Source organism: Anguilla anguilla, chromosome 6 (genome assembly GCF_013347855.1).
Source record: "Anguilla anguilla isolate fAngAng1 chromosome 6, fAngAng1.pri, whole genome shotgun sequence".
NCBI lineage: Eukaryota > Metazoa > Chordata > Actinopteri > Anguilliformes > Anguillidae > Anguilla > Anguilla anguilla.
Window position 1 is genome coordinate 48,227,216 of NC_049206.1, and position 18,742 is coordinate 48,245,957.

The following is an 18,742-nucleotide window of genomic DNA, read 5'->3' on the forward strand; positions in this document are numbered from 1 at the left end:
CATCTTTGCTTCTGGTTTGATTCCCTGTAAATGCACTAGGCTTGTCTGCTCAGGAACACTTGACGGAAAGTGATTTTGGCATTTATTCATAGTGTAATCTGTTGCCAAGACGCAGCTTTGGAATTACAATAAGCACACGTAAAGCATCAAAATGAGTATTTTTGATTATGCTTACGCCCGTGCATACATAGGTAAGCCCTTGGGATGGTGTGCTGTTGTTCATTGTAGCTCTGTGTCATCACACACTCCACTAAGTAGTAGTAGAGGATGGATCGAATGGTAGATCCTCTAAAACATTGCGGTTCATGCTGCTCAGTGAACAGCAGCTGTGTACACTTTTCAACATATCTTGATCCAACAAAAAAAATTCTCACGCAGGAGCACTTCAAAAAATCTATTTCCACACAACTGGAGAGATCTCTCATTGTCTGAATCAGGTAGGCTAAGTAGCCTGTTCTGCCATTTTGACTTGCAAAGTAGTCTAATTTGTAAGTGTAATTAAAGTAGCTCTGAATTATCAAGGACAAATTTTTTAATCAAAGCATCTTGTATAATGTGTAGATGGGTCAATGACGTGCCAAGTGAATTTGTGCGTCCACATGCAATACATTTTATCCTATTATAATTAATTATATTTATTGCTATGTTCATTTTACAGTGTTTAAGTGGTAAAATGTCATTCTGTAATTTTGTCTGCACTAAAAATCAAGCTAGATAAACCATTATAAAATGTACAAAATCTTCATAAATAAAGAAGAAATGAACACTCCTGGCATAATTTGAGATATGTTTCTGACATATCAGAATGATCAAGATGTTTTTTGTCTTATATCAAGAAATTAAAGTAACTTTTGTCAACAACACGCATGGAGTTCATCAAATGTCATTCAGCAACATGAAATTCCCAGGTAATTTTAAGTCATATTGCATGATGATATTCATGTAACAGTGAATTACATTACAAAGAGGACCCCTGAAGGTCAATGTCAGTAATTTATTCCCAATTTTTAAATATAATTTCTCCTGTTTGCCCGTGAAGAAATGCCTGTCATTCAGCACAAAGTCATTTTTTTATTTATTTTTTTGACATTTTCAATGATTTTACAGATGCCTCTGTGTAGAGAGAGATGTGCGTGTCACAGGGCAAAGTTGAGGGCCGACCCCGTTGCAGAGGAAGAGAAGCTAAGAGAGGGGCATTTCTGTCGTTGGGATATGCAGTTTTAGTGATTGACAGTGCAAGCTGTTGTATACAGTAACCAGAATCGGAGTTTTACTCAAAGCAAAATCATTTTAATAATTTCTGTCTCTCTCTCACAGGCACATATGTGCAGGCGCTCGCTCATGTGCGCACATGCAAACACACACACACATACACACAGACACACTCTCACACACGCTCATTTTTTTTGTCATCTTCCGTCCCTCCCGAATTTCCGATGTCCAATTTGCAACGTATGTACAAGCATGCTCATGTACAGCTCCTGCTGCTGGCTCGGCTCGGGAGAGCGAAGGTAGTCCGTAAGCTATGCTTGTGCCTGCCAGCTAGCTGCTTCTTTTTACACCGCAGCCACAAGCCACGCTTTTAAAGTGGGGGCAGAGGAGACCCATTAATACTCTTGCGCAGAGAGAGCTAGCCACGGGCGCCTGGAAGGCCAGCGGAGTCGCTAAAGCAACGAACAATGCTATATCCTGACCGACTGTATCCCTCCCATATTCCTGAGTGACTCAAAGCCAATTATGCGGGGCCCCTGTGGGGCTGCCAGCCACAGTCGGCTCTGGCATGGGTCGGATTCGAACCAAGACCGCGGCATTCACTCATGAGTCACATTCCTATTGCAATTGCAAATGTGAAAATTCCCAAAGTAAAAAGGCTGGTTTTGCTCATACCTCTATTTGTAGTTGAGCGAGCTCTGATTCAATAACATTAACTGGAAACTTGTCTGGAATTCATTTTAATTTGGCACAAATGTAATGGTGCAGCGATAATAATAATTTAGAACACGGAACCATTTAGTCACACATGAGATTGTTGAATGACCAGCAAATGGGTCTCTTCAGTATTCCTTGAAACAACTTACTGTCTCAGTTCACAAAACTGGACCATTTCGAATGAATTTTTATGGAAGTAAAACGGTTATTTGTCTCCATACAATGAAATAACCAAATTCAATTATAGTAAGAAACAAAATACAGTGGGTAGGTTCAATGACATCTTTGTTGTCAAGCAATTTCAGTATGGCACGTACTGTAATGAGGAACCATTTCTGTTTAAAGAGATCGTTCCTCTTGCAACTATAACAACTGCTATGGACATTGAAAAGTTTACACATTGCATGATATCGAGATCGACTTTTCAATAGACTGCAGCACCTTGCCGTCAAGGTCACCTAAAAAGTCCATGGTTATTGCGAGTGGTTATTTGCGATCATCTTTGTGAAATGGACATTGTAATTAAAATACGCCCATATCACCCAGACGGCTCGCCGTGCCGCTAATTTTCAGTTAGCGCAGTCACGCTTGATTTCCACCCACCACGGGCGCTTCGTGAATCACCCGTCCTTTTGTTGATACCCGCGTGTCTGCCGCGTTCTTTCCAGAACGTTCCTCGTAAGGACACAAAAGGAAGCGCCCACCATTGCGGCTCATTCCTTGGCAAACAGTGCCGTAACAAATCCAAAGGAGCCTCGCTCGAGTTGGCCGGCGCTCGTTTCGAGCCTTGCGTTTCTCGAGCATTTCTCACGGGCCTTTCCTCTCCGTCTGTCATCGGGTGTAGTTTTACTCTCTCTACTTTATTTACTTCTGTACCGAGTCTTGTGACTCACTGTCACTATCCACCATTACATTTGTGGAACTGACGCTATTTTTTCCAATACACAATGATCACATTTCCTGGGTAACACTGCCTTTGCTTTGGGAATGGATCTGTACACCCCCCCCCCCCCCCCCCCCCCCCCACAAAAATAAAAGTAGACAGACTATTTGGTGTACTTGAACGTGACCGATTACAATTCTTTGAACTAAGTGTACACTGGGATTTAAGACTGGAAACCCAGATCTCAGGGCTTTCTGAATGTATTTTGTGTTTCTCTGAAAAAAACGACGGGATTTTGGCATTTCACATTTAATTAGAAGTTATAAAACATCTTTGAGCGACACAACGCAAACAAGCCGAATTCAGTCGCTTTTGTTTAATGTTAAACTGCCTGTTTTTAAAGGAGTTCTCTTTCATGCGCTGCCCCCTCATCAGAGAACTGTGAACGATAATGCGAAGTCTTCCAGCAGCAGCAACCCTGGTAAACAAGTGACCCAGCCGAAGGACGGACGCAGACAAAAAGAAAGAGAACAATGCGTTCGTACCTGGAGCCCTCATAGCCGCTCGAAAAAATCCTGGCAGAGCCTGCTGGAGTATACAGGCTTTCTTCTGAGACTAGAGCCAAGAGTGGTCACCTCAGGTCAGCCATTCTGAAGGATGTGTAGAGGTGGAAAGGGCATTCCACATTTGTGAACAGTTTATTCCTAAAAATGAATCGGTTAAACTCTGTGGTTATATGCACTGTTGCTTTTTTGGATCTGGAAAGACCCTATATGAATTTTAATAATTATTTTTATTGATCTATATTTATTGTGCATTGAAATATAATGCAAACTTGTAGTGAAAGGTTGAGACCTGAGTAATGGTTATCTCTCTGAGATACGGACAGGAGAATGAATAAGGGGTCTTCAAGGGACTAACCCAGATCAAGGATCTCATCACGATTGAGTGAGTGTGGTCAAAACAGACAAGCATTGCTATGTCTTCATCATGAAGACAACCTTTCATAGTTTAGTTGCTGTAATGTTGCATATTGGACAGTGTTGTAACATCAGGTGTTGGATTAATGTTTTGAATACTATGAACATTACTTACACGCATTGATTACATTTGATTATGTCAAATCCAGCCTTCTCCTGACTGACATTTAAAAAATGATACGGAAAATGATCAGTTGTTTATCGTCGTATTTGAACGTGTATGCATTTCGAAGCTTGAAATGTTTCTGCGTAAGTCAGTAAATATTTGAAAACGAATCTCTCGGTTTTAAACGCAGGAGAGCAGGAGCACGCCAGGCACTCGGCTGAAAGTCCTTTTTTTTCAGTATAATTTTTAAAAAGCTCGGTACGGTCAGCTAAACACACTTCCCTCCGGGTTATTTATGCCTCGCTGTCAAATTAGACAGGGGTATTACGTTCTCAGGTTGTCCTTCGGGCCACTCTGGGTCCTGGGGAACGCACATCCATGACAAAGATGTTTTCTGGTCAGACATGGCCGGTGAAGCATAAACCTGATGACCCAAAGTGAATGATGCGCTTGCTCGCCGCTCCCCCGCCCCCCCCCCCCCCCCCCCCCCCCCCACCCCACGAACGCTCTTTAGTTTTCCAGTCGCGAGATGACACATTTCTCATCTGTAACACCGTAGTCGACGGCGTATGAAGTTTGATGAAATTCGTCACGAACGGCCCGCCGAGTTCCGTGAAAACGACACCGAGTCGTTCTGTCAAAGGTCAAGGTTCCAGGTTTAAGGTTTTTCAATTTCAGTTTATCCAGCCGGCACTGGGGCATTAACCAGTCATTACATTAACGTCCATCTTCCAGTTTTCCCCGCAATCCTGTCGATCCTCCTGTGAACAGGTCAAACATCAAGGTTACCGAGTACTAGGACATTGTACGACGCAAAAGCTTGTGTGTTCTCAGTTCTCATGTAACAAATATCGATGCGCAACCACTGTACAGTTTCGCAGTGCAGCCATGATGCCTTAAGTTGTTCATCACCCTAGAGCCGGTGAACATGTAATCCGGTTTCGAGACTACAGGTCTCTATCTTGCATAAGCTGTATGTGTGCAATATTTCAATATTTTCCATGTTTATTTTTGTGAACTGTTCGTCCAGTTGGGTACTGTATCTGCCTACCCACGATGGACTGCCTGGTGCCTAATATACAGTATCTAGTCCGGTAGAGCATCAGAATTTACATTGCGTCTTTTTCACTCATATAGAAACATCCAAGATGCCTCTCAGTTGGAGGAATTAACGGTTTCGTGTCAAATTTTTTTGTGTGAGACATTACAAAAACTAAAACGTGTCATACCTTTTTTCGTATGACAAGACAATTGAGATTCCAGTAGATAGCAATCACGACAGGGCGCTCGAGGAAACGCAGAATCCCGTTCCGTAGTCTTTTTGTCTCACGGTAAGCGCGGCGGCTCGGCGCGCGATTTCCAGAACGTGTCAGAACAATGGCCTTTCACGGATGGCGAAAATCAATTTCGCCGAGCCCGGAGGCCCCCTTCGCCCTCCTCTGACGCGCGCGCCGCTGTGTCCTTTAAGGCGCTTATCACTTTCCTTCAGTTCATTATCTGCCACGCGCTGGCGTCGGAAACGCCTCGCCTTTTTTGCGATGGAGTTTGAGAAATAGCCGGGGCCTTGCCCCCCCCCCCCAGGGAGAGACCGAGGCGGTATTTTTTGCTATTAACTTTTGTTAAGAGAAAAGCATGAATATGGATGGAAGGTTTCGTGGTATTATGCGCATCTATTAGAAATAAAGAGTGTTGACGGATTGCGGAATCGGTGCCATCTGGTCGTGTTGCGTAGTCGGGGCGAATGTAACATTCTTTCAGGAGCGCGCTAATTTATCCCAATTAGCGGACGTGCTCCTAAATTATCTTTCCGGTCGGAGCGCATCAGTTTTTCGGGGGAAAGCGCTCCTGAAGTGGGAGCAGTGTAGGACCCTGGGAGCGGACGTGGAGCAGTAGCTGCCGTTCCGAGCAGCTTTGTGAATCAGCAGTAGCCGCTGCTCAGAGAGACCGGAGCGCGGGGCGCTTGTCCGTGGGAGGCCCAGATGGGCTCGTTGGGGCGTAGCGGTGAATCAGCGCCGGCTCCCCCCGGCTCCAGGGCCGCCGGCGGGGCCCGTCGGACGCGTCGCTGCCGCCGTTCCCTGTTTCCACGGCGAGGCCTGCGAGAAACCCGCCGGTTTCTCCGCCAGTCACCCGTGGAGAGAGCGCGTCCTCTTTCGGCGCTCCGGGCGCGTCAGAGGCCGCCTGGCAGTCGAGCGCGCCCCAGAAGGTCACGCCCGCGCATTCTCACTCCGCGGCGCGTCGCCCGTGTCACATGGGCTCTGGCTCGCATCGCTCAGCCCACGCAGCGGAGTAGTGCTGGACCGCGTGCGCATGGCCCGCTACCGCTGCCATGAGAACAGGCGCAGCTCACACGCTCCTGCCTCGCCTCGCGGTGGAGGCGTGGTCTCGGTGCGTTCGACTGAACCGTCTACGCTCAGCTCATTCGCCTCCCTGCACTCACTGCCACGGACGAGCGATGTTGATTTGTTCGATAAACATAATTGTCGAGAAATGACAACATCTTTGGCAGTTATCAATGTGGGGTTTTCCATTTCTCTCATTAAAAATAAATGACCCTACGTTCGTACTTTTGGGGCAGCTTTCCCAGACGTGGATTAAGCCAAGTTATCGACTAAAAACTTTTTTTTTTTTGTGGAGATCTTTATTGAATTTTTATTTTTGTCTGGGACTTGGCTCAACCCATGTCTGGTAAACTGGCCCTCAATGTTTGATGACATTTTTGTTCATCAGATAACAAAAGACTTGCCTGTATTTAAAAAAAAAAAAGTATGACATTGACATGGAATGCGGTATGCTGGGATACATTTTTCCGGAAGAGGATACAAATGATTTTGTATGTCTGGCATTTTTGTGGGTTTTGTAGTGTTGGTCCTTAATGGATTGTGATAAGGGGCAGTATGATGTTGCCTGTAAGGAAATCCTCAGGCTCGATAATATTGATTTATAATTGTGATGCTTGTTCAGTTTGTGATGTAACATTAGATTTGTATTACTGAAGCTTTTTGTGGCTAGCCCACATTGTATGTGTGTGTGTGTGTGTGTGCTGATTAAAACTGAAATAACCTTATGAAAGTGTGAACTTCATCAGAATATTTTCCCTTAATCAGCATAGGTCTACATTGTGTTTGTGTCTTAATTTCCGGCCTACTTTCTCTCAAAGACATTTTCTCATAGCTTAGATAACACAATAAACCCCTGTAATGAGAGAAAACCATTAACGCCTTTAGTTACACCTTGTGACCCTGTGACAATTATTTTCTTTTCGGTATTTTTAGCTAAATTTGAGCCGCAACACATTGCTGTGAGCGTTTACACAAGCCAGTTATTAGAATATTCAAACCACAACTGCCGTTTTCAGTGCTGTGAAGAGCTTTCTTTAGCAGTCACGGACCACTGTACTGTTACCCAGTGTCTTGGGCGCACAGAACTGCAGCGTACCACGGGCAAAGGCTATGCATTTAAATGAAGCGCATTATCACTGGGACACTGTATTATCTGTCTGTAGAGCAGTGCAGTCCCACAGACAGCTTCCTCATAACCTTATTTTTCCACACACACACACACACACACAAGTATGTGTATTCCTCAAATAGTTCTGCATTTGGTGCGTTGCCACTGGAATCCTCATAACTGAAGGATTTGTGGCAAACTTTGACTGTACTACTGTACTACCTCCCATCATTTTCTCCATCTTGCTCACATTCTTCTTCTGTTATCCCCCGTCTCTCTCTCTCTCTCTGATTCAAAATCTCTGAACTTTTGGCGTAGTTGCAGAACAGTTACGGACTTTCATTTACTTGAAGTGTGCAAAACTTTCCCTATTTTTTTCTTTTTAAAGCAGAATTCTAAAGTAGTCGATGTTCAGTTCTGCCGAATCATATCGTTTTCCTCTGATTGTTATTGTTTTTACAGGCTGAGTATGGACAATTTTATTTATTTTTTTAATCAAAGTTTGACCGTTCTTGGTGATGTTGTTCAGTCTGCCGGTTGGCTCCACTAGAGGCCCACTAGAAAATAACCCACAAAAACATTTTCATGTTTAACGGTCTCCTTTTTCCACAGTCTAATGCAATAACATCTTCACCACATAGACTAAAACAGCGCATTTGTGGTCTGTGTCATTTGAATGATATTCCTACTGCATATGGTGTCGATTATTGTGTTTGCAGTCCAACCTCTGAAGTCCAAAATAATGTGAAGGCCAAGCATTTAGCTCTGCAGAGACTGTTGGCAAGGTTGGGAAAAGCAGAATATGGAAAACAAACATGTCTGAGGAAAGAGTTACAGTTGTTAATACAGTGTTATCTCCAAGTTTAGGTTCTGAGCAAAAGCCTGTAGTAAATGTGTCTACTTTCAAGTGTGGTTTATAGAAATTTCTCCCCTGGAATTAATAAGGTAGCCTATAAACCTTTCCGTATGTAGCTGCAGTTCTAGTCATTTAAGTGTGTGATAACGGAACATGTATGTCGCAACAGCATCCGAAATGCCTCATGGATCGCGGGATGCATGTCAAGTAAAAAGTGTGGTTTTTACGTTTACATAATTGGCCCCCTGATTGTCCCCAGATCCCGTAAACTGTAAAATTCCTTCCTGTTTTAATAGCGAGTCCTTGAAGTATTAGAGCTACCCTCATAAGAACAGTAGGTGGTTTAAGTATTATTTTGCTGATACGTTACTTCCTTTCACCGGGGATTACGCTTGGGTGCATAAGCGTGTGTTTCTCACTCTGAAATCTCCAGCCGAGCGTGAGCTCGAGGACCCAAGTGGCCCCAAAAAAAGAAAGTCCCGTCGTGCGTGTTTCTGTGAGGGCACTGCGGTGGAACCCCCGACTGCCCGGTCTGACCGATGGGTCTGTTTTTCTCCCCCGTTGCCCGTGCCAACGCCGTGTTAGCGGTTTGCATGGGTGCAGGAGTTCAGAAATGTCGGCTCTGTGTTTCTCTCCACCGCACTGACCATGGCTAAGGGTAAAAATAGAGGCGAAGGGGGGGAGGAGGAGGAGGTGCGGGATAATTACCCAGCCGCGAGAGCACGGCGGTCGGTCTCTCTCTCCGTCTCTCTCCGCAACTCAGGCCGTCTCCTTCGTTCCCCAGGGCACGTACACCCTCAGTGTGCAGAGCGCTCGGAGGATAACATCGGACATGTTTTCTCGTTCGTTATTTATTTATTTCATTTTTTTCTCAGCTTGTACTCTCCGCTCGTTTCTGTCGGCTCCAAACTTTTTCCAGAAAGCGTCGTGCTCTCTAAGCCTCGCTTTAGTTCTGAACGTTTTCCGAGTTTCAAAGTTTTGAGTCAAAAGTTGGCAGTTTTTTTTTTGGTTTTTTTTTTCGGTTTTATTCCATTTTTATTATTTTGTTTTCTTTTGTGCGACCGCTCAGCCGGCTCAGTTCTCCTGGCTTCATTAAGAAGGATGGAGCCGTAATAGAGATATTTGCCTTGGGACTCCGGCGAGGACCCACACGCCCTGCATAGATAATCTGAGCAATAAAAAGCCCGCCATTTTCTCCCCGTTCGTCTGCACGCTCCCCTGTCTTGCAGCTCCTTGTTAGAGTCTCTTATCTGATCTAGCGTTGCGCGCGCCTGCAAATTTTACATTCTGGCTTGTCGCACGTCAATCGACATTTCCCGGCTTGTTTACAGTCGTCTCACATTCAAACAGTTTATTAATTAAGAATATGAATGTGTAATGGGCGGGTAATTTGGGTGTGTTTTTCGTGTAGTTTTAATTCCCATGCCTTGTTCTTTTGGAAATGCGATAATGTAGCTACTCAATCTTTAGTGTTTTAATTATCCAGGGGAGAATGTTTGTTATTTGTTAATAGGCCTGCATACCCTTGAAAAGGATGTATTCTTGTTTTCAATGTAAATCAAAACAGTCAGGTTGAAATAATACTTTATAACATATCAGCACCGTGCGTGTGTGTGTGTGTGTATGTATGTGTGTGCGTGTGTGTGTGTGTTTTATTTGACACACCGGTCAAAACATTCAATTTATCATACAATTTGCGGTACTTGTGTCAGAAATGCTATACAGGTGTTCTTATACAATAAAACACTTCAAACACGCACATCTTAGCGAGAACCTTGAGCCTGCAAATCCGACTGCAGAAATGTAATGCCTGAGACAACATTGCTGACGGAAGCTGGAAGTTGCTCCACGCAGTCAGTTTGCATGCTTTTGTTCTCACTGCCACAAGGGCAGGGAATGCAGGTTTCGGTTCCTATTCGAAGGACCAGTTTGAATGCGTAGACAGCAGTTTCCGTGTTGATTTGTAAGCTCACCCGACTGTGTGAAATACTCGACGTCATCAGTGTTTACGAGAAACGGGTCCAGAGCCTGAGTAACTCTGAAGAACTGGAATCTGAAAAGCGGGATTTTAACTTTGCCGTTACATGACTCACAAATCAGTCATTGAGAGCTACAGGTGGCTAGCCCTCAGTCTGTTTTGACAGGAGCGAAACTGAGAAATATCGCCCTTGTCAAGCTCGCTGATTCATGCACTCTGGTTTCTGAGCGAACACATAAGTTGTTTCCTTTCACTATAGATTGTTGGCATCTAAATCCTGGACTGTGCTCCTTTGCGTCATTATAAAACTGAACACTTCACATTGCACTTAAATGCATAACATTGTGAAATATGTTCGGTAAGAGGCCTTAATGAGAAACTGATCTGTAGCACGAGCCAGAAAAGCCAGGCTGTCCCTTGATTTTTTTCTTTGAGTTCAGTGGCGCGCACTGGCACATTGCATTATGAAAGCCACCAGGCCATCTGTATGTAACGGGAGAGTAGGACGAGCTTCAGCTTTACATAATTACACAGACAGCGTTCATCACCTTTAAGTAACGACAGTCTTAACTGCAGCCGTAAGTATAGCGTATATGGAGGTGTTCAGCTCGGTCCAGAGGAAGAGCAACGCAGCGAGTTCATTGGACCGTCAGGGCGACGAGCAAATCCTTCCTTTTTGCCCGTCGTCCGGGTCCGGGTCCGGGTCCGGCCGGCTCGATCAGAGCGGCGGAGGGAGACGCTGATTCCAGATGACAGGCCGTCGCCCGCGCAGAAGAATTCGCTCTCCCGCCACCGTCGCGGAAAGGTTAGCGGGAGTCGGCACGCCCCGCGCTTTCCGCTCGATATCTCCGACGCGCCGCGAAAGAAGAAGGAGCGCCTCTGCGGCCGCCCGTCCGGCAGAGACCCCTTTCTTTCGGCGCCTCGGTCGCTCCATCTTCCCCGCACGCCGCGTCTTGTTAATTCCGTCATGCGGATTCTTTTATTTTTTTGAGATGTAATTTGAGGGCTTAAATAGAGTCTGAAGCGTTTCGGTACGCGCTGGTTTAATTAGCCCGATCCCTCCCCTGTCTGTTTTCGGTTGTGTTTTTGCTGATCTCACTTGATGAAAAGCAGCCTCTGGGGCCTCCTTTGCACCACTCCTGGCTTTTCTAAGAATGTCCATTATGTTAAATGGCTTCCTCGTGGTTTTTTTTTTTGTCCACAAACTTTTATTTAGCGCTTCAGGGAGAGACGTGCTTCTTTTTCATCCTTTTTCATGCTGTCGTGCTGTCGTTTGTCAATATCTCTCCACGAATCGCACGCACAGCCTTTGTTTCGGTGGCAAGGTTCCCCGTGAAACCAAAAAACAGATTTTAGTCTAGGTTACTTTCAGCATAATTTTAGGGGTGTTCTTTCAGCATATTTTTCCCAGTGTACTTCCCCCTGTTGTTGCTATTCTACGCCTGTTGCAATGAGCCCTGTATTGTCAACTGTTATGGTTATTTAGGGTGACCCATAATCTCAGGGTCATCACAGGAAGAGATGCATATGGAATCATGGCACGATGGTTAAAATGACTGCCATCCCCCAGTTCGGAAACCCCTAATGTAGCTAATCACCAAGTATAAAATGGAGAATGCTGCCAAGCCTGTATCATATCTCACTGCCTTCTGGTTTTTGGTCCAGGACGATGACACTAGCCCGCAAATCTAAAATCTCCGGAATTTAATACACACCGTCCAGAATTGCCAGTAACTCAGTCGTACACGTTAACGGCGCCGGCTGGTTTATTTTGCCAGAGCAAGGGCTTCTCAGTGTCCTCGTGAGTCTCAGTGTCCTCGTAAGTCTCAGTGTCCTCGTAAGTCTCAGTGTCCTCGTGAGTCTCAGTGTCCTCGTGAGTCTCAGTGTCCTCGTAAGTGCGGCCCTGAAGCACTTGTAGGGGCTTCATTTTTGTGAATCAGCCAACCTGTCAGGCGTCTGCTCCTCTCCCGTAGCAAGCTTGATTCCATCGTGCTGATCTCTCACAGCATTCAGTCACCCGCAACGTGAGCAATTGAATTTCACGCAACCTTAGAAAGGCTGAATCCGGCTTTCTAAGCGAGTCCCAATTTTATGCCTCTTGAAGTTGGCAGGAATATTAAAATTGCAATAAACCGTCCGCGAATACAGAGCCCGTGAAATTCGGGGTTTCGGAAATAAAGCTGCACGCGGAAATAGTCGCTTGCAGGAAAAATTTCTAACGGAACAAGCCCAGCGAATCATCCTTGTGCGAGAAGGAAACGCGTATCGGAAAATAATCAAAAAAAATAATAAGTGCCGGTGACCTTTGGGACAAATTTCATCTGCCTCGAAACGGTGAAAACACGGAACGAGGTTATTGACTGTTAACCAGAGCCACTTAACCGTGCCCCATCGGATTGTTTTGAATGCCGACGCGGAAACACGCAAGACCTATTGATCCGGTTCATTAGTTGCTGCTTCAACAGGTATTGATCGTGTCATTAGAAAGATAATCTGTTTAGTTGTCAGCTCATGCATCTCAGGGGTGTGTTTGTTAAAGCCTTCCATGAGGTGTAGGGGCTCCAGCGGAGTGCATTTTATTCTTCATCAGTTTCGGAGATGAAGGCTAAGCGTGTCAGGCCGGATCGCCTTTTTTTTCCCGAACGCGAGAAACCGTTAGCCTCTCGCGCCGCGCGCGATACAGTTCCTCGTCTCCAAGTGACCTCACCGCCAGGGGTTAAGTGCTAGCGCTGGACTGAGTACCTGGAGCACAGCCGTTACTCTTCATCCGTTTTACATTACACTTGAGCTCCCCTCGGCGTTTCCAGTAGTCGGTTCTGTGCTCTCGGGGGGGGGGGCTAACGGAAGCAGGACCCATCTCTCCCCCGAGAAACACGCGCGGCGGCTACAGGCAGGACTGTTCTAAAATAGCCGCTTCCCCGCGTCTCCGTTTGCACCCCAGAGAGAGAGAGAGAGAGAGACGACCCGGGTATCTGGAGCGGGAAACGGGGCCCGAGACCGGCTCTAAAAAAGTCGCACCTTGTCAGGCCTCCGCCGCGTTCTCAGCGGAAAGGAAGGCGCCTGACGGCCACCTGGCCGCCATTGTTCCCTGACAGCGCTCGTTCGCGCGCGTTGCGAGAAGAGAGCCGGAGACGCTACGCGGAGAAGATAAACGAGGCCCGTTCCCTCGGGCTCTTTGTTCCTCGGTAACAATTCAACCCCCCCGCGTCAGGCCGCGTTCTCCCAAAGCGGAGCCGGCTGCCTCATTACGTCTGCGAGTCCTGCTCCTGGGTCTAGGCCTCCGTACAAACACGGGGAATTAAATTCTTCACATTGCGCGGATAGGGAGATGAGGTGCGAGGGAAACGGTGACCCTGTCTTTCACTGCATGTCTGCTGCTCCTCCCTGTGTGAGTGCGGTCGTATTCGCAGCCGTCCCGTACTGAATTAGCAAAAAATGTACTCAAGGCGCGTGTGTAAGTATGTGAGCTATAAATGGAATTCGCCGTGACCGTCTGGATGTGCTTCTCGGCAGGACGAGGGAGAGGGGCGGCGGAGGTTCGACGTGGGGAAGTACGAGAACTCCTTCTACCTGCTGCGGGTCCTGGAGCAGCTCCTGCCGGGCGAGGGCGGAGTCGGAGGCGGGGCCGGAGGGGAGGGGCGGAGCCAGCAGCTGGGCCAGCTGGAGAGCCACGCCCTGCGGCTGTCCGAGGAGTTCCCCCTGTTCGCCATCCACGCCTGGAGGGCGGCCGCGCGCCCGAGCCCCGCCCACGCGGTCGAGACCGTGGACTCCACGCGAGTTCAGAGATGAGAGGACCTGCCTGTCTGTTCTGAAGGTTTTTCTTATTATTCTGTCACCAGGGTCTGCAACCCTGGAGAGAGCCAATGGGTGTGCTGGTTTCCGTTGTTACCCAGCAACTGATTGATCAGTCAAAGCGGATTATTACGCCGTTACCTCGTCCGACCTGGTTTCTTGAGTCTAAATCTGCTGCTGATTAGACGGTGAAAACCAAAACCAGCAAACCCCTGTCGCTCTCCAGGACCAGAGCCGCAGACCTCTGTTTTAGGTTTTTACTTTTTCGTCCACAGCTCTTAGTGTTAGGAGGGGTTTTGATTGACATGACCTGATGACTGAGGGGGAAACGGACCACAAGTCGAATCGAGCTTTACTCGTAACTGCACATCTTAGGAAGATCTGAATACGTTGTGTCTAACAGTTCATCGGAAACGAAGCCCCTCTCATCCTTATAGTGTCTACAGAAAGAGAAGCCTGGTACATGACACTGCTAAGCAAAAATAAACAAAATACGTATGAACATATTGTATGTTTAATGAGGGCTTTCTTAGGGAACAACTGAGAGAGAGCTGCAAGCTTGGCAGGTTTGTACAGTCGCTAAAGCCAGGCACTTGTGTATGTCAGTTTTATTGCTTACAGCTGGATGTGTTGAACATGTAAATACACGATTTGAAGAAAAATAAAAGCTTAAAATGTTGTCACCCTTGCCATGATCAAAACTTGATCATTTTTTAATTGAATATTGTGACTTTTATTCTTTAAGTCAGCTCATTTTTATAGCGGGTGTTCTAAACTAGCATTTGATATCAGATTGCAAGGATATTTCTGTGTTTTAAACAGTCAGATTTTCATATGTGTGTATATATATATATAGTATCAGATATGTATTTCTGTTACAGTGTGAAATGCATGACATTTCCGGTCTTCAGTGACGTTCGTCACACCGCCCACTAGATTATTCCTCGGGACAGACCGGTTGACCCACTGATCTGGCTGCGTGTGGCGTTGGGCGTGTGGCAGATGGGTCCGTCGTGCCCCGCGTCTGTTGCTGTAAAAGCCCCATACACCCTGACTCACTCCACTTCCGCCTTCGTAACGGCACCGCGGAGCCCCCCGTCACCCCCTTCCCCCCACCCCCCGCCACCGGCACCCCGGCAAAGGCACGGTGTAAACACGGGTCCCGAGATCACGCGCTCCGAACGCGAAGCCATCCCCGCAAAAGCGCCGAATCGGTGACGTCGGCGAAAATGAGCGCCCGGGCTCAACGAGTTTCGCCGCTGCGCGGCGAATCAGAGACGTCTCTCTCTCTCCGGCTCGGCTCGGCTCGGCTGATAGCCATCACTTCCATTGTTCTGCTCGCGGTGCTCCTGCCATCTCCTCATCTTTCATATCCTGCTCCTGGCAGCGAACGGGGGGGGGGGGAACGGGAAACAGACAGGCCCTACGTGCTCAGACGTCGTAATGCGCAACGCAGGCTTCGTTTCAGAAAAAAAATAAAAATACAATAAAATAAAAAAAACACGCGCGCCCGCTCCCTCCCAAGGACCTTTACGGCATTTTGTGTGGCGCTTCCGCGCTGCGAATGGATGGCGCCAGCGTTAAATTGACTTTGTTTTGCCGTTTCGCTTTCTTAATACAACCGCTTGGCCATTTAGACTCGTTAAACTTGTCAGAATTTAAGAGGTTTAGGAAGCGGTGAGGGCTCTGAGGTTTTTTTTTTACCACTGTAGGCGTGATGCCAGATGTATCCCAGTATATCCCCCCTGTGAAATCGTGCATCGGTGAAAAGGGCATCATTGCTTTCGGGGAAAATTATATCTGCAGGACGTACGCTCGCTCGGATATTTAGCTGTACTTTTCGGATAAGCATTTCCCAGACTTTTTTTTTCATCTTTTAGAACATAAAGAGCTTATTATGTCCCCAGCCATCCCCTGAAAATCCGGATTGTCTCGCAGCATGTTGCCGTGAGTGGGAACTGGATTTTGGGGGGGGGGGGGGGGGGGGGGGGGCGCAGTCTGTTAGGACTGAGCTCATCTGAGGTGGTCAAGCCATGGCCTGACCCATGAGCAATTTCAGAACGGCAATTTCACCCTCACCCTGGAACTGATAGGTGCGCGTCCTAAAACTGGCTGTAACTGAAGTTTTGAACGTTCAGAGTATCGGTATGTGCTTTGACACTAATATAATTCCCCTTCTATGATTTATATGCTGTATATGAAATTAATATATTTAGAATCTATTCAATATTGAATATATCTATTCAATAAGACAAATGACTTAATACAAGTAATGAAAAAATATATAATTTATGGGCTTTTTCCAAAATGTGTTCTTTGGCATATCCATAAAATACTGCATTATATATGCATTTTACTTATGTATGTATTTTATATGCTGGGTTTTATGGTATTATACATTAAAACTGCTCTGTACAAGTGGACAATGGCAAAAAGTATTTTCAGTATTTTCCACTTCTTTCTTCAATGTCTGCATGAACTAATCGTGCGGTGTGCTGTCTTCTTCAGCATACCGCAGACATGAATGGGAGGAAGGCGATTCATGTGCAGCTCGCCAGACAAACTCGCATCCGAGCGCTAGAACAGTGCTTTAGCTGGATGAGCCACACTACAGTGCTGTGCCCTCGCCATTTTAATCATGCATATACATGCATTTAGAAATAAATAGTCCCTCACCAACCATTCCCGAATTAATAATTTCTGAATTAACTTTTGAATAAACTAGACGAGTGAGCGTTGAAATATTAAGCAAATCAATAGATGTACAAATCAATGTTAAAAGCATGTGAACCTTTCAAATATGAGGCATTATACAAAACAGAACCGTGTGTAGACAAACGAAATGTTAGCTAATACTTTGGACTCCACATAATTGGCAAGCAGCGGGTATAAGCTAGCCTCTGGCCTTAGCCGTGGTGGCAAAGGGCGACAGAAGACGTCGATAAAAACTTTAAACCTGATAGGTCTGGAGACAACCGAAAAGGAGCGGTTCCAGATGATTCCATTTAGTGCCTGCTCTTCACATGCCTGTCACATAGTCTTTCATTAGCCTTAATGCAGTTATCCTGTACCGCATGCAGAGTCACAGAAAAGCGGGACGAGGGGGCCAGACGGCAGGGATTAGATAAATGCGCGCCAGTGACAGCGAAATTAGCACGTAGCATCCGAATTAGCGCGTGCTGACTGTGATATATGACCACATTAACATAATAATGAATTATTCATAAGTTACGTAATGCCAAGTTCGTGGTCAGCAAGGTACTTCTGATGCTGAACGTTATTTACGTTTTGCATTTCATCACTATATATATTATGCTTTTATAAGGTTCAGTTCATTAGATCTGGCTATAATCCTGTCAGCATCAATGTGGACAAATGTTATTGCACCATATTAAGTCGGTTGATGTTATGGCGTGCTTGTTAATCCATCTCCAGTCAGTTCTCCCACCTGATGAGATCCACAACGGCTGATTTGCTGACCTGGACCCTATAAATGCTTCCGCTCAACTTTCCCATGAATGTACGGAAGCGATTTTTCTTGGCACGATTAATTTATTTGATTGCTGTGTTTATGGTGAAAAATATGAATGTTATTAATCTACAAATCAAAATTATGGTTAAAAAAAGGTTATCGTAGGATCTGAGAGAGAGAGACACGTGAGTCAAGGCAGTTTTGATTTTGTCTCACAAGAAAGGAGAGTTATTTTGTGGGAATGTTTGTGAGATGGGAAATACAGGCCACGGGTTGGGGCTTTGAAGGGGTCCTGGATGAAGAGACCTGACTGTGGAGACTGACTTTTTCTGGGACCTTTAATTTGTGCAAGGTCAGGACGGGGCTTAGCTGTCGATCATGAGATAGAAAAGGACATTTTAAATGTTCTTCTGAGTGTTGACAGCTTTTGAAGTTCGTGAGCCGTGTTTCACTGTAAAGTCTGTAAAACGACCACGTCCAGTGCCCAAACGTGCCGGAGACTAAATGAGTTTAGTCTCTTCTTAAGAAATGACCATTTTCACAGGTTCTTTTTTGGCCACCTGATGCAGCATATTTTTACTGTCCAAGCAATTTTTTTCACGCAAAAAAATCATATTTCTGTGCATGTAATTTCATCAATGAAAATAAAACAGTGTTTGTGAACTGCCAGTGAAATCATGTAAAGGATAGATTGATATTATTTTCATTATATTATGATTTGTATTAACAGAAGCCTGCAACCTCGTCAAACCATTATGTGAGGAGAGCTATTTCTTTATTAGGTATGCATGGCTTGCTTTTCGATTTATTCCCTCAAAGTCCACTATCTCAATATTTAGAGTTGAAGGAACTTTTTTAATCTGATAAATGTTTAATACATTTCATTATTGCGAGGGAAAGTGCCAGAATCAGCTTGACTTATTTTGTGGGTTTCCAGTCTGGGCCAAGGTTATACAGTGAATGACTCGAGGTGGAGCTATATGCCTTGTGGGCCATACTTACCCCAAAGTCATTTGCAGGACTGTTTATTCAGATAGCCAGTGGAAACTAGAGTGGACTGTAGGCACAATGAACGGTGTTTAAAGTCATTTCTTAACCGTGAGTGCCAGGCTGATAGATCGGTGTCACATGCTCTATCACTCGCGTCCAATCAGATAAGAGCTTTCATTGCACTTTCACGTACAAAAAGCAGTCATTATATAGCCTTGCGCTCCAGCACCTTGGTTAATACAGGAGACATTTTTTTCTGAAATTCTGCAGGGATTAGAAGAAAAGATTATAATCCTTCCTGGCAGCTTC

General features: G+C 45.8%; 1 protein-coding gene across 1 annotated transcript in view; it reads left to right on the plus strand.

Moving 5' to 3' along the window:
* Nucleotides 1–14,659, plus strand: part of mei4 (meiosis-specific, MEI4 homolog (S. cerevisiae)) — a 49,015-nt gene extending 34,356 nt beyond the window's left edge. Inside the window, exon 5 of the mRNA XM_035421039.1 lies at nucleotides 13,693–14,659. Within this exon, the coding sequence (XP_035276930.1) occupies nucleotides 13,693–13,968 (276 nt within the window). The 3' untranslated portion in view covers nucleotides 13,969–14,659. The remainder of the gene's footprint in view (nucleotides 1–13,692) is intronic.
* The last annotated feature ends 4,083 nt before the right edge of the window (nucleotides 14,660–18,742 follow it).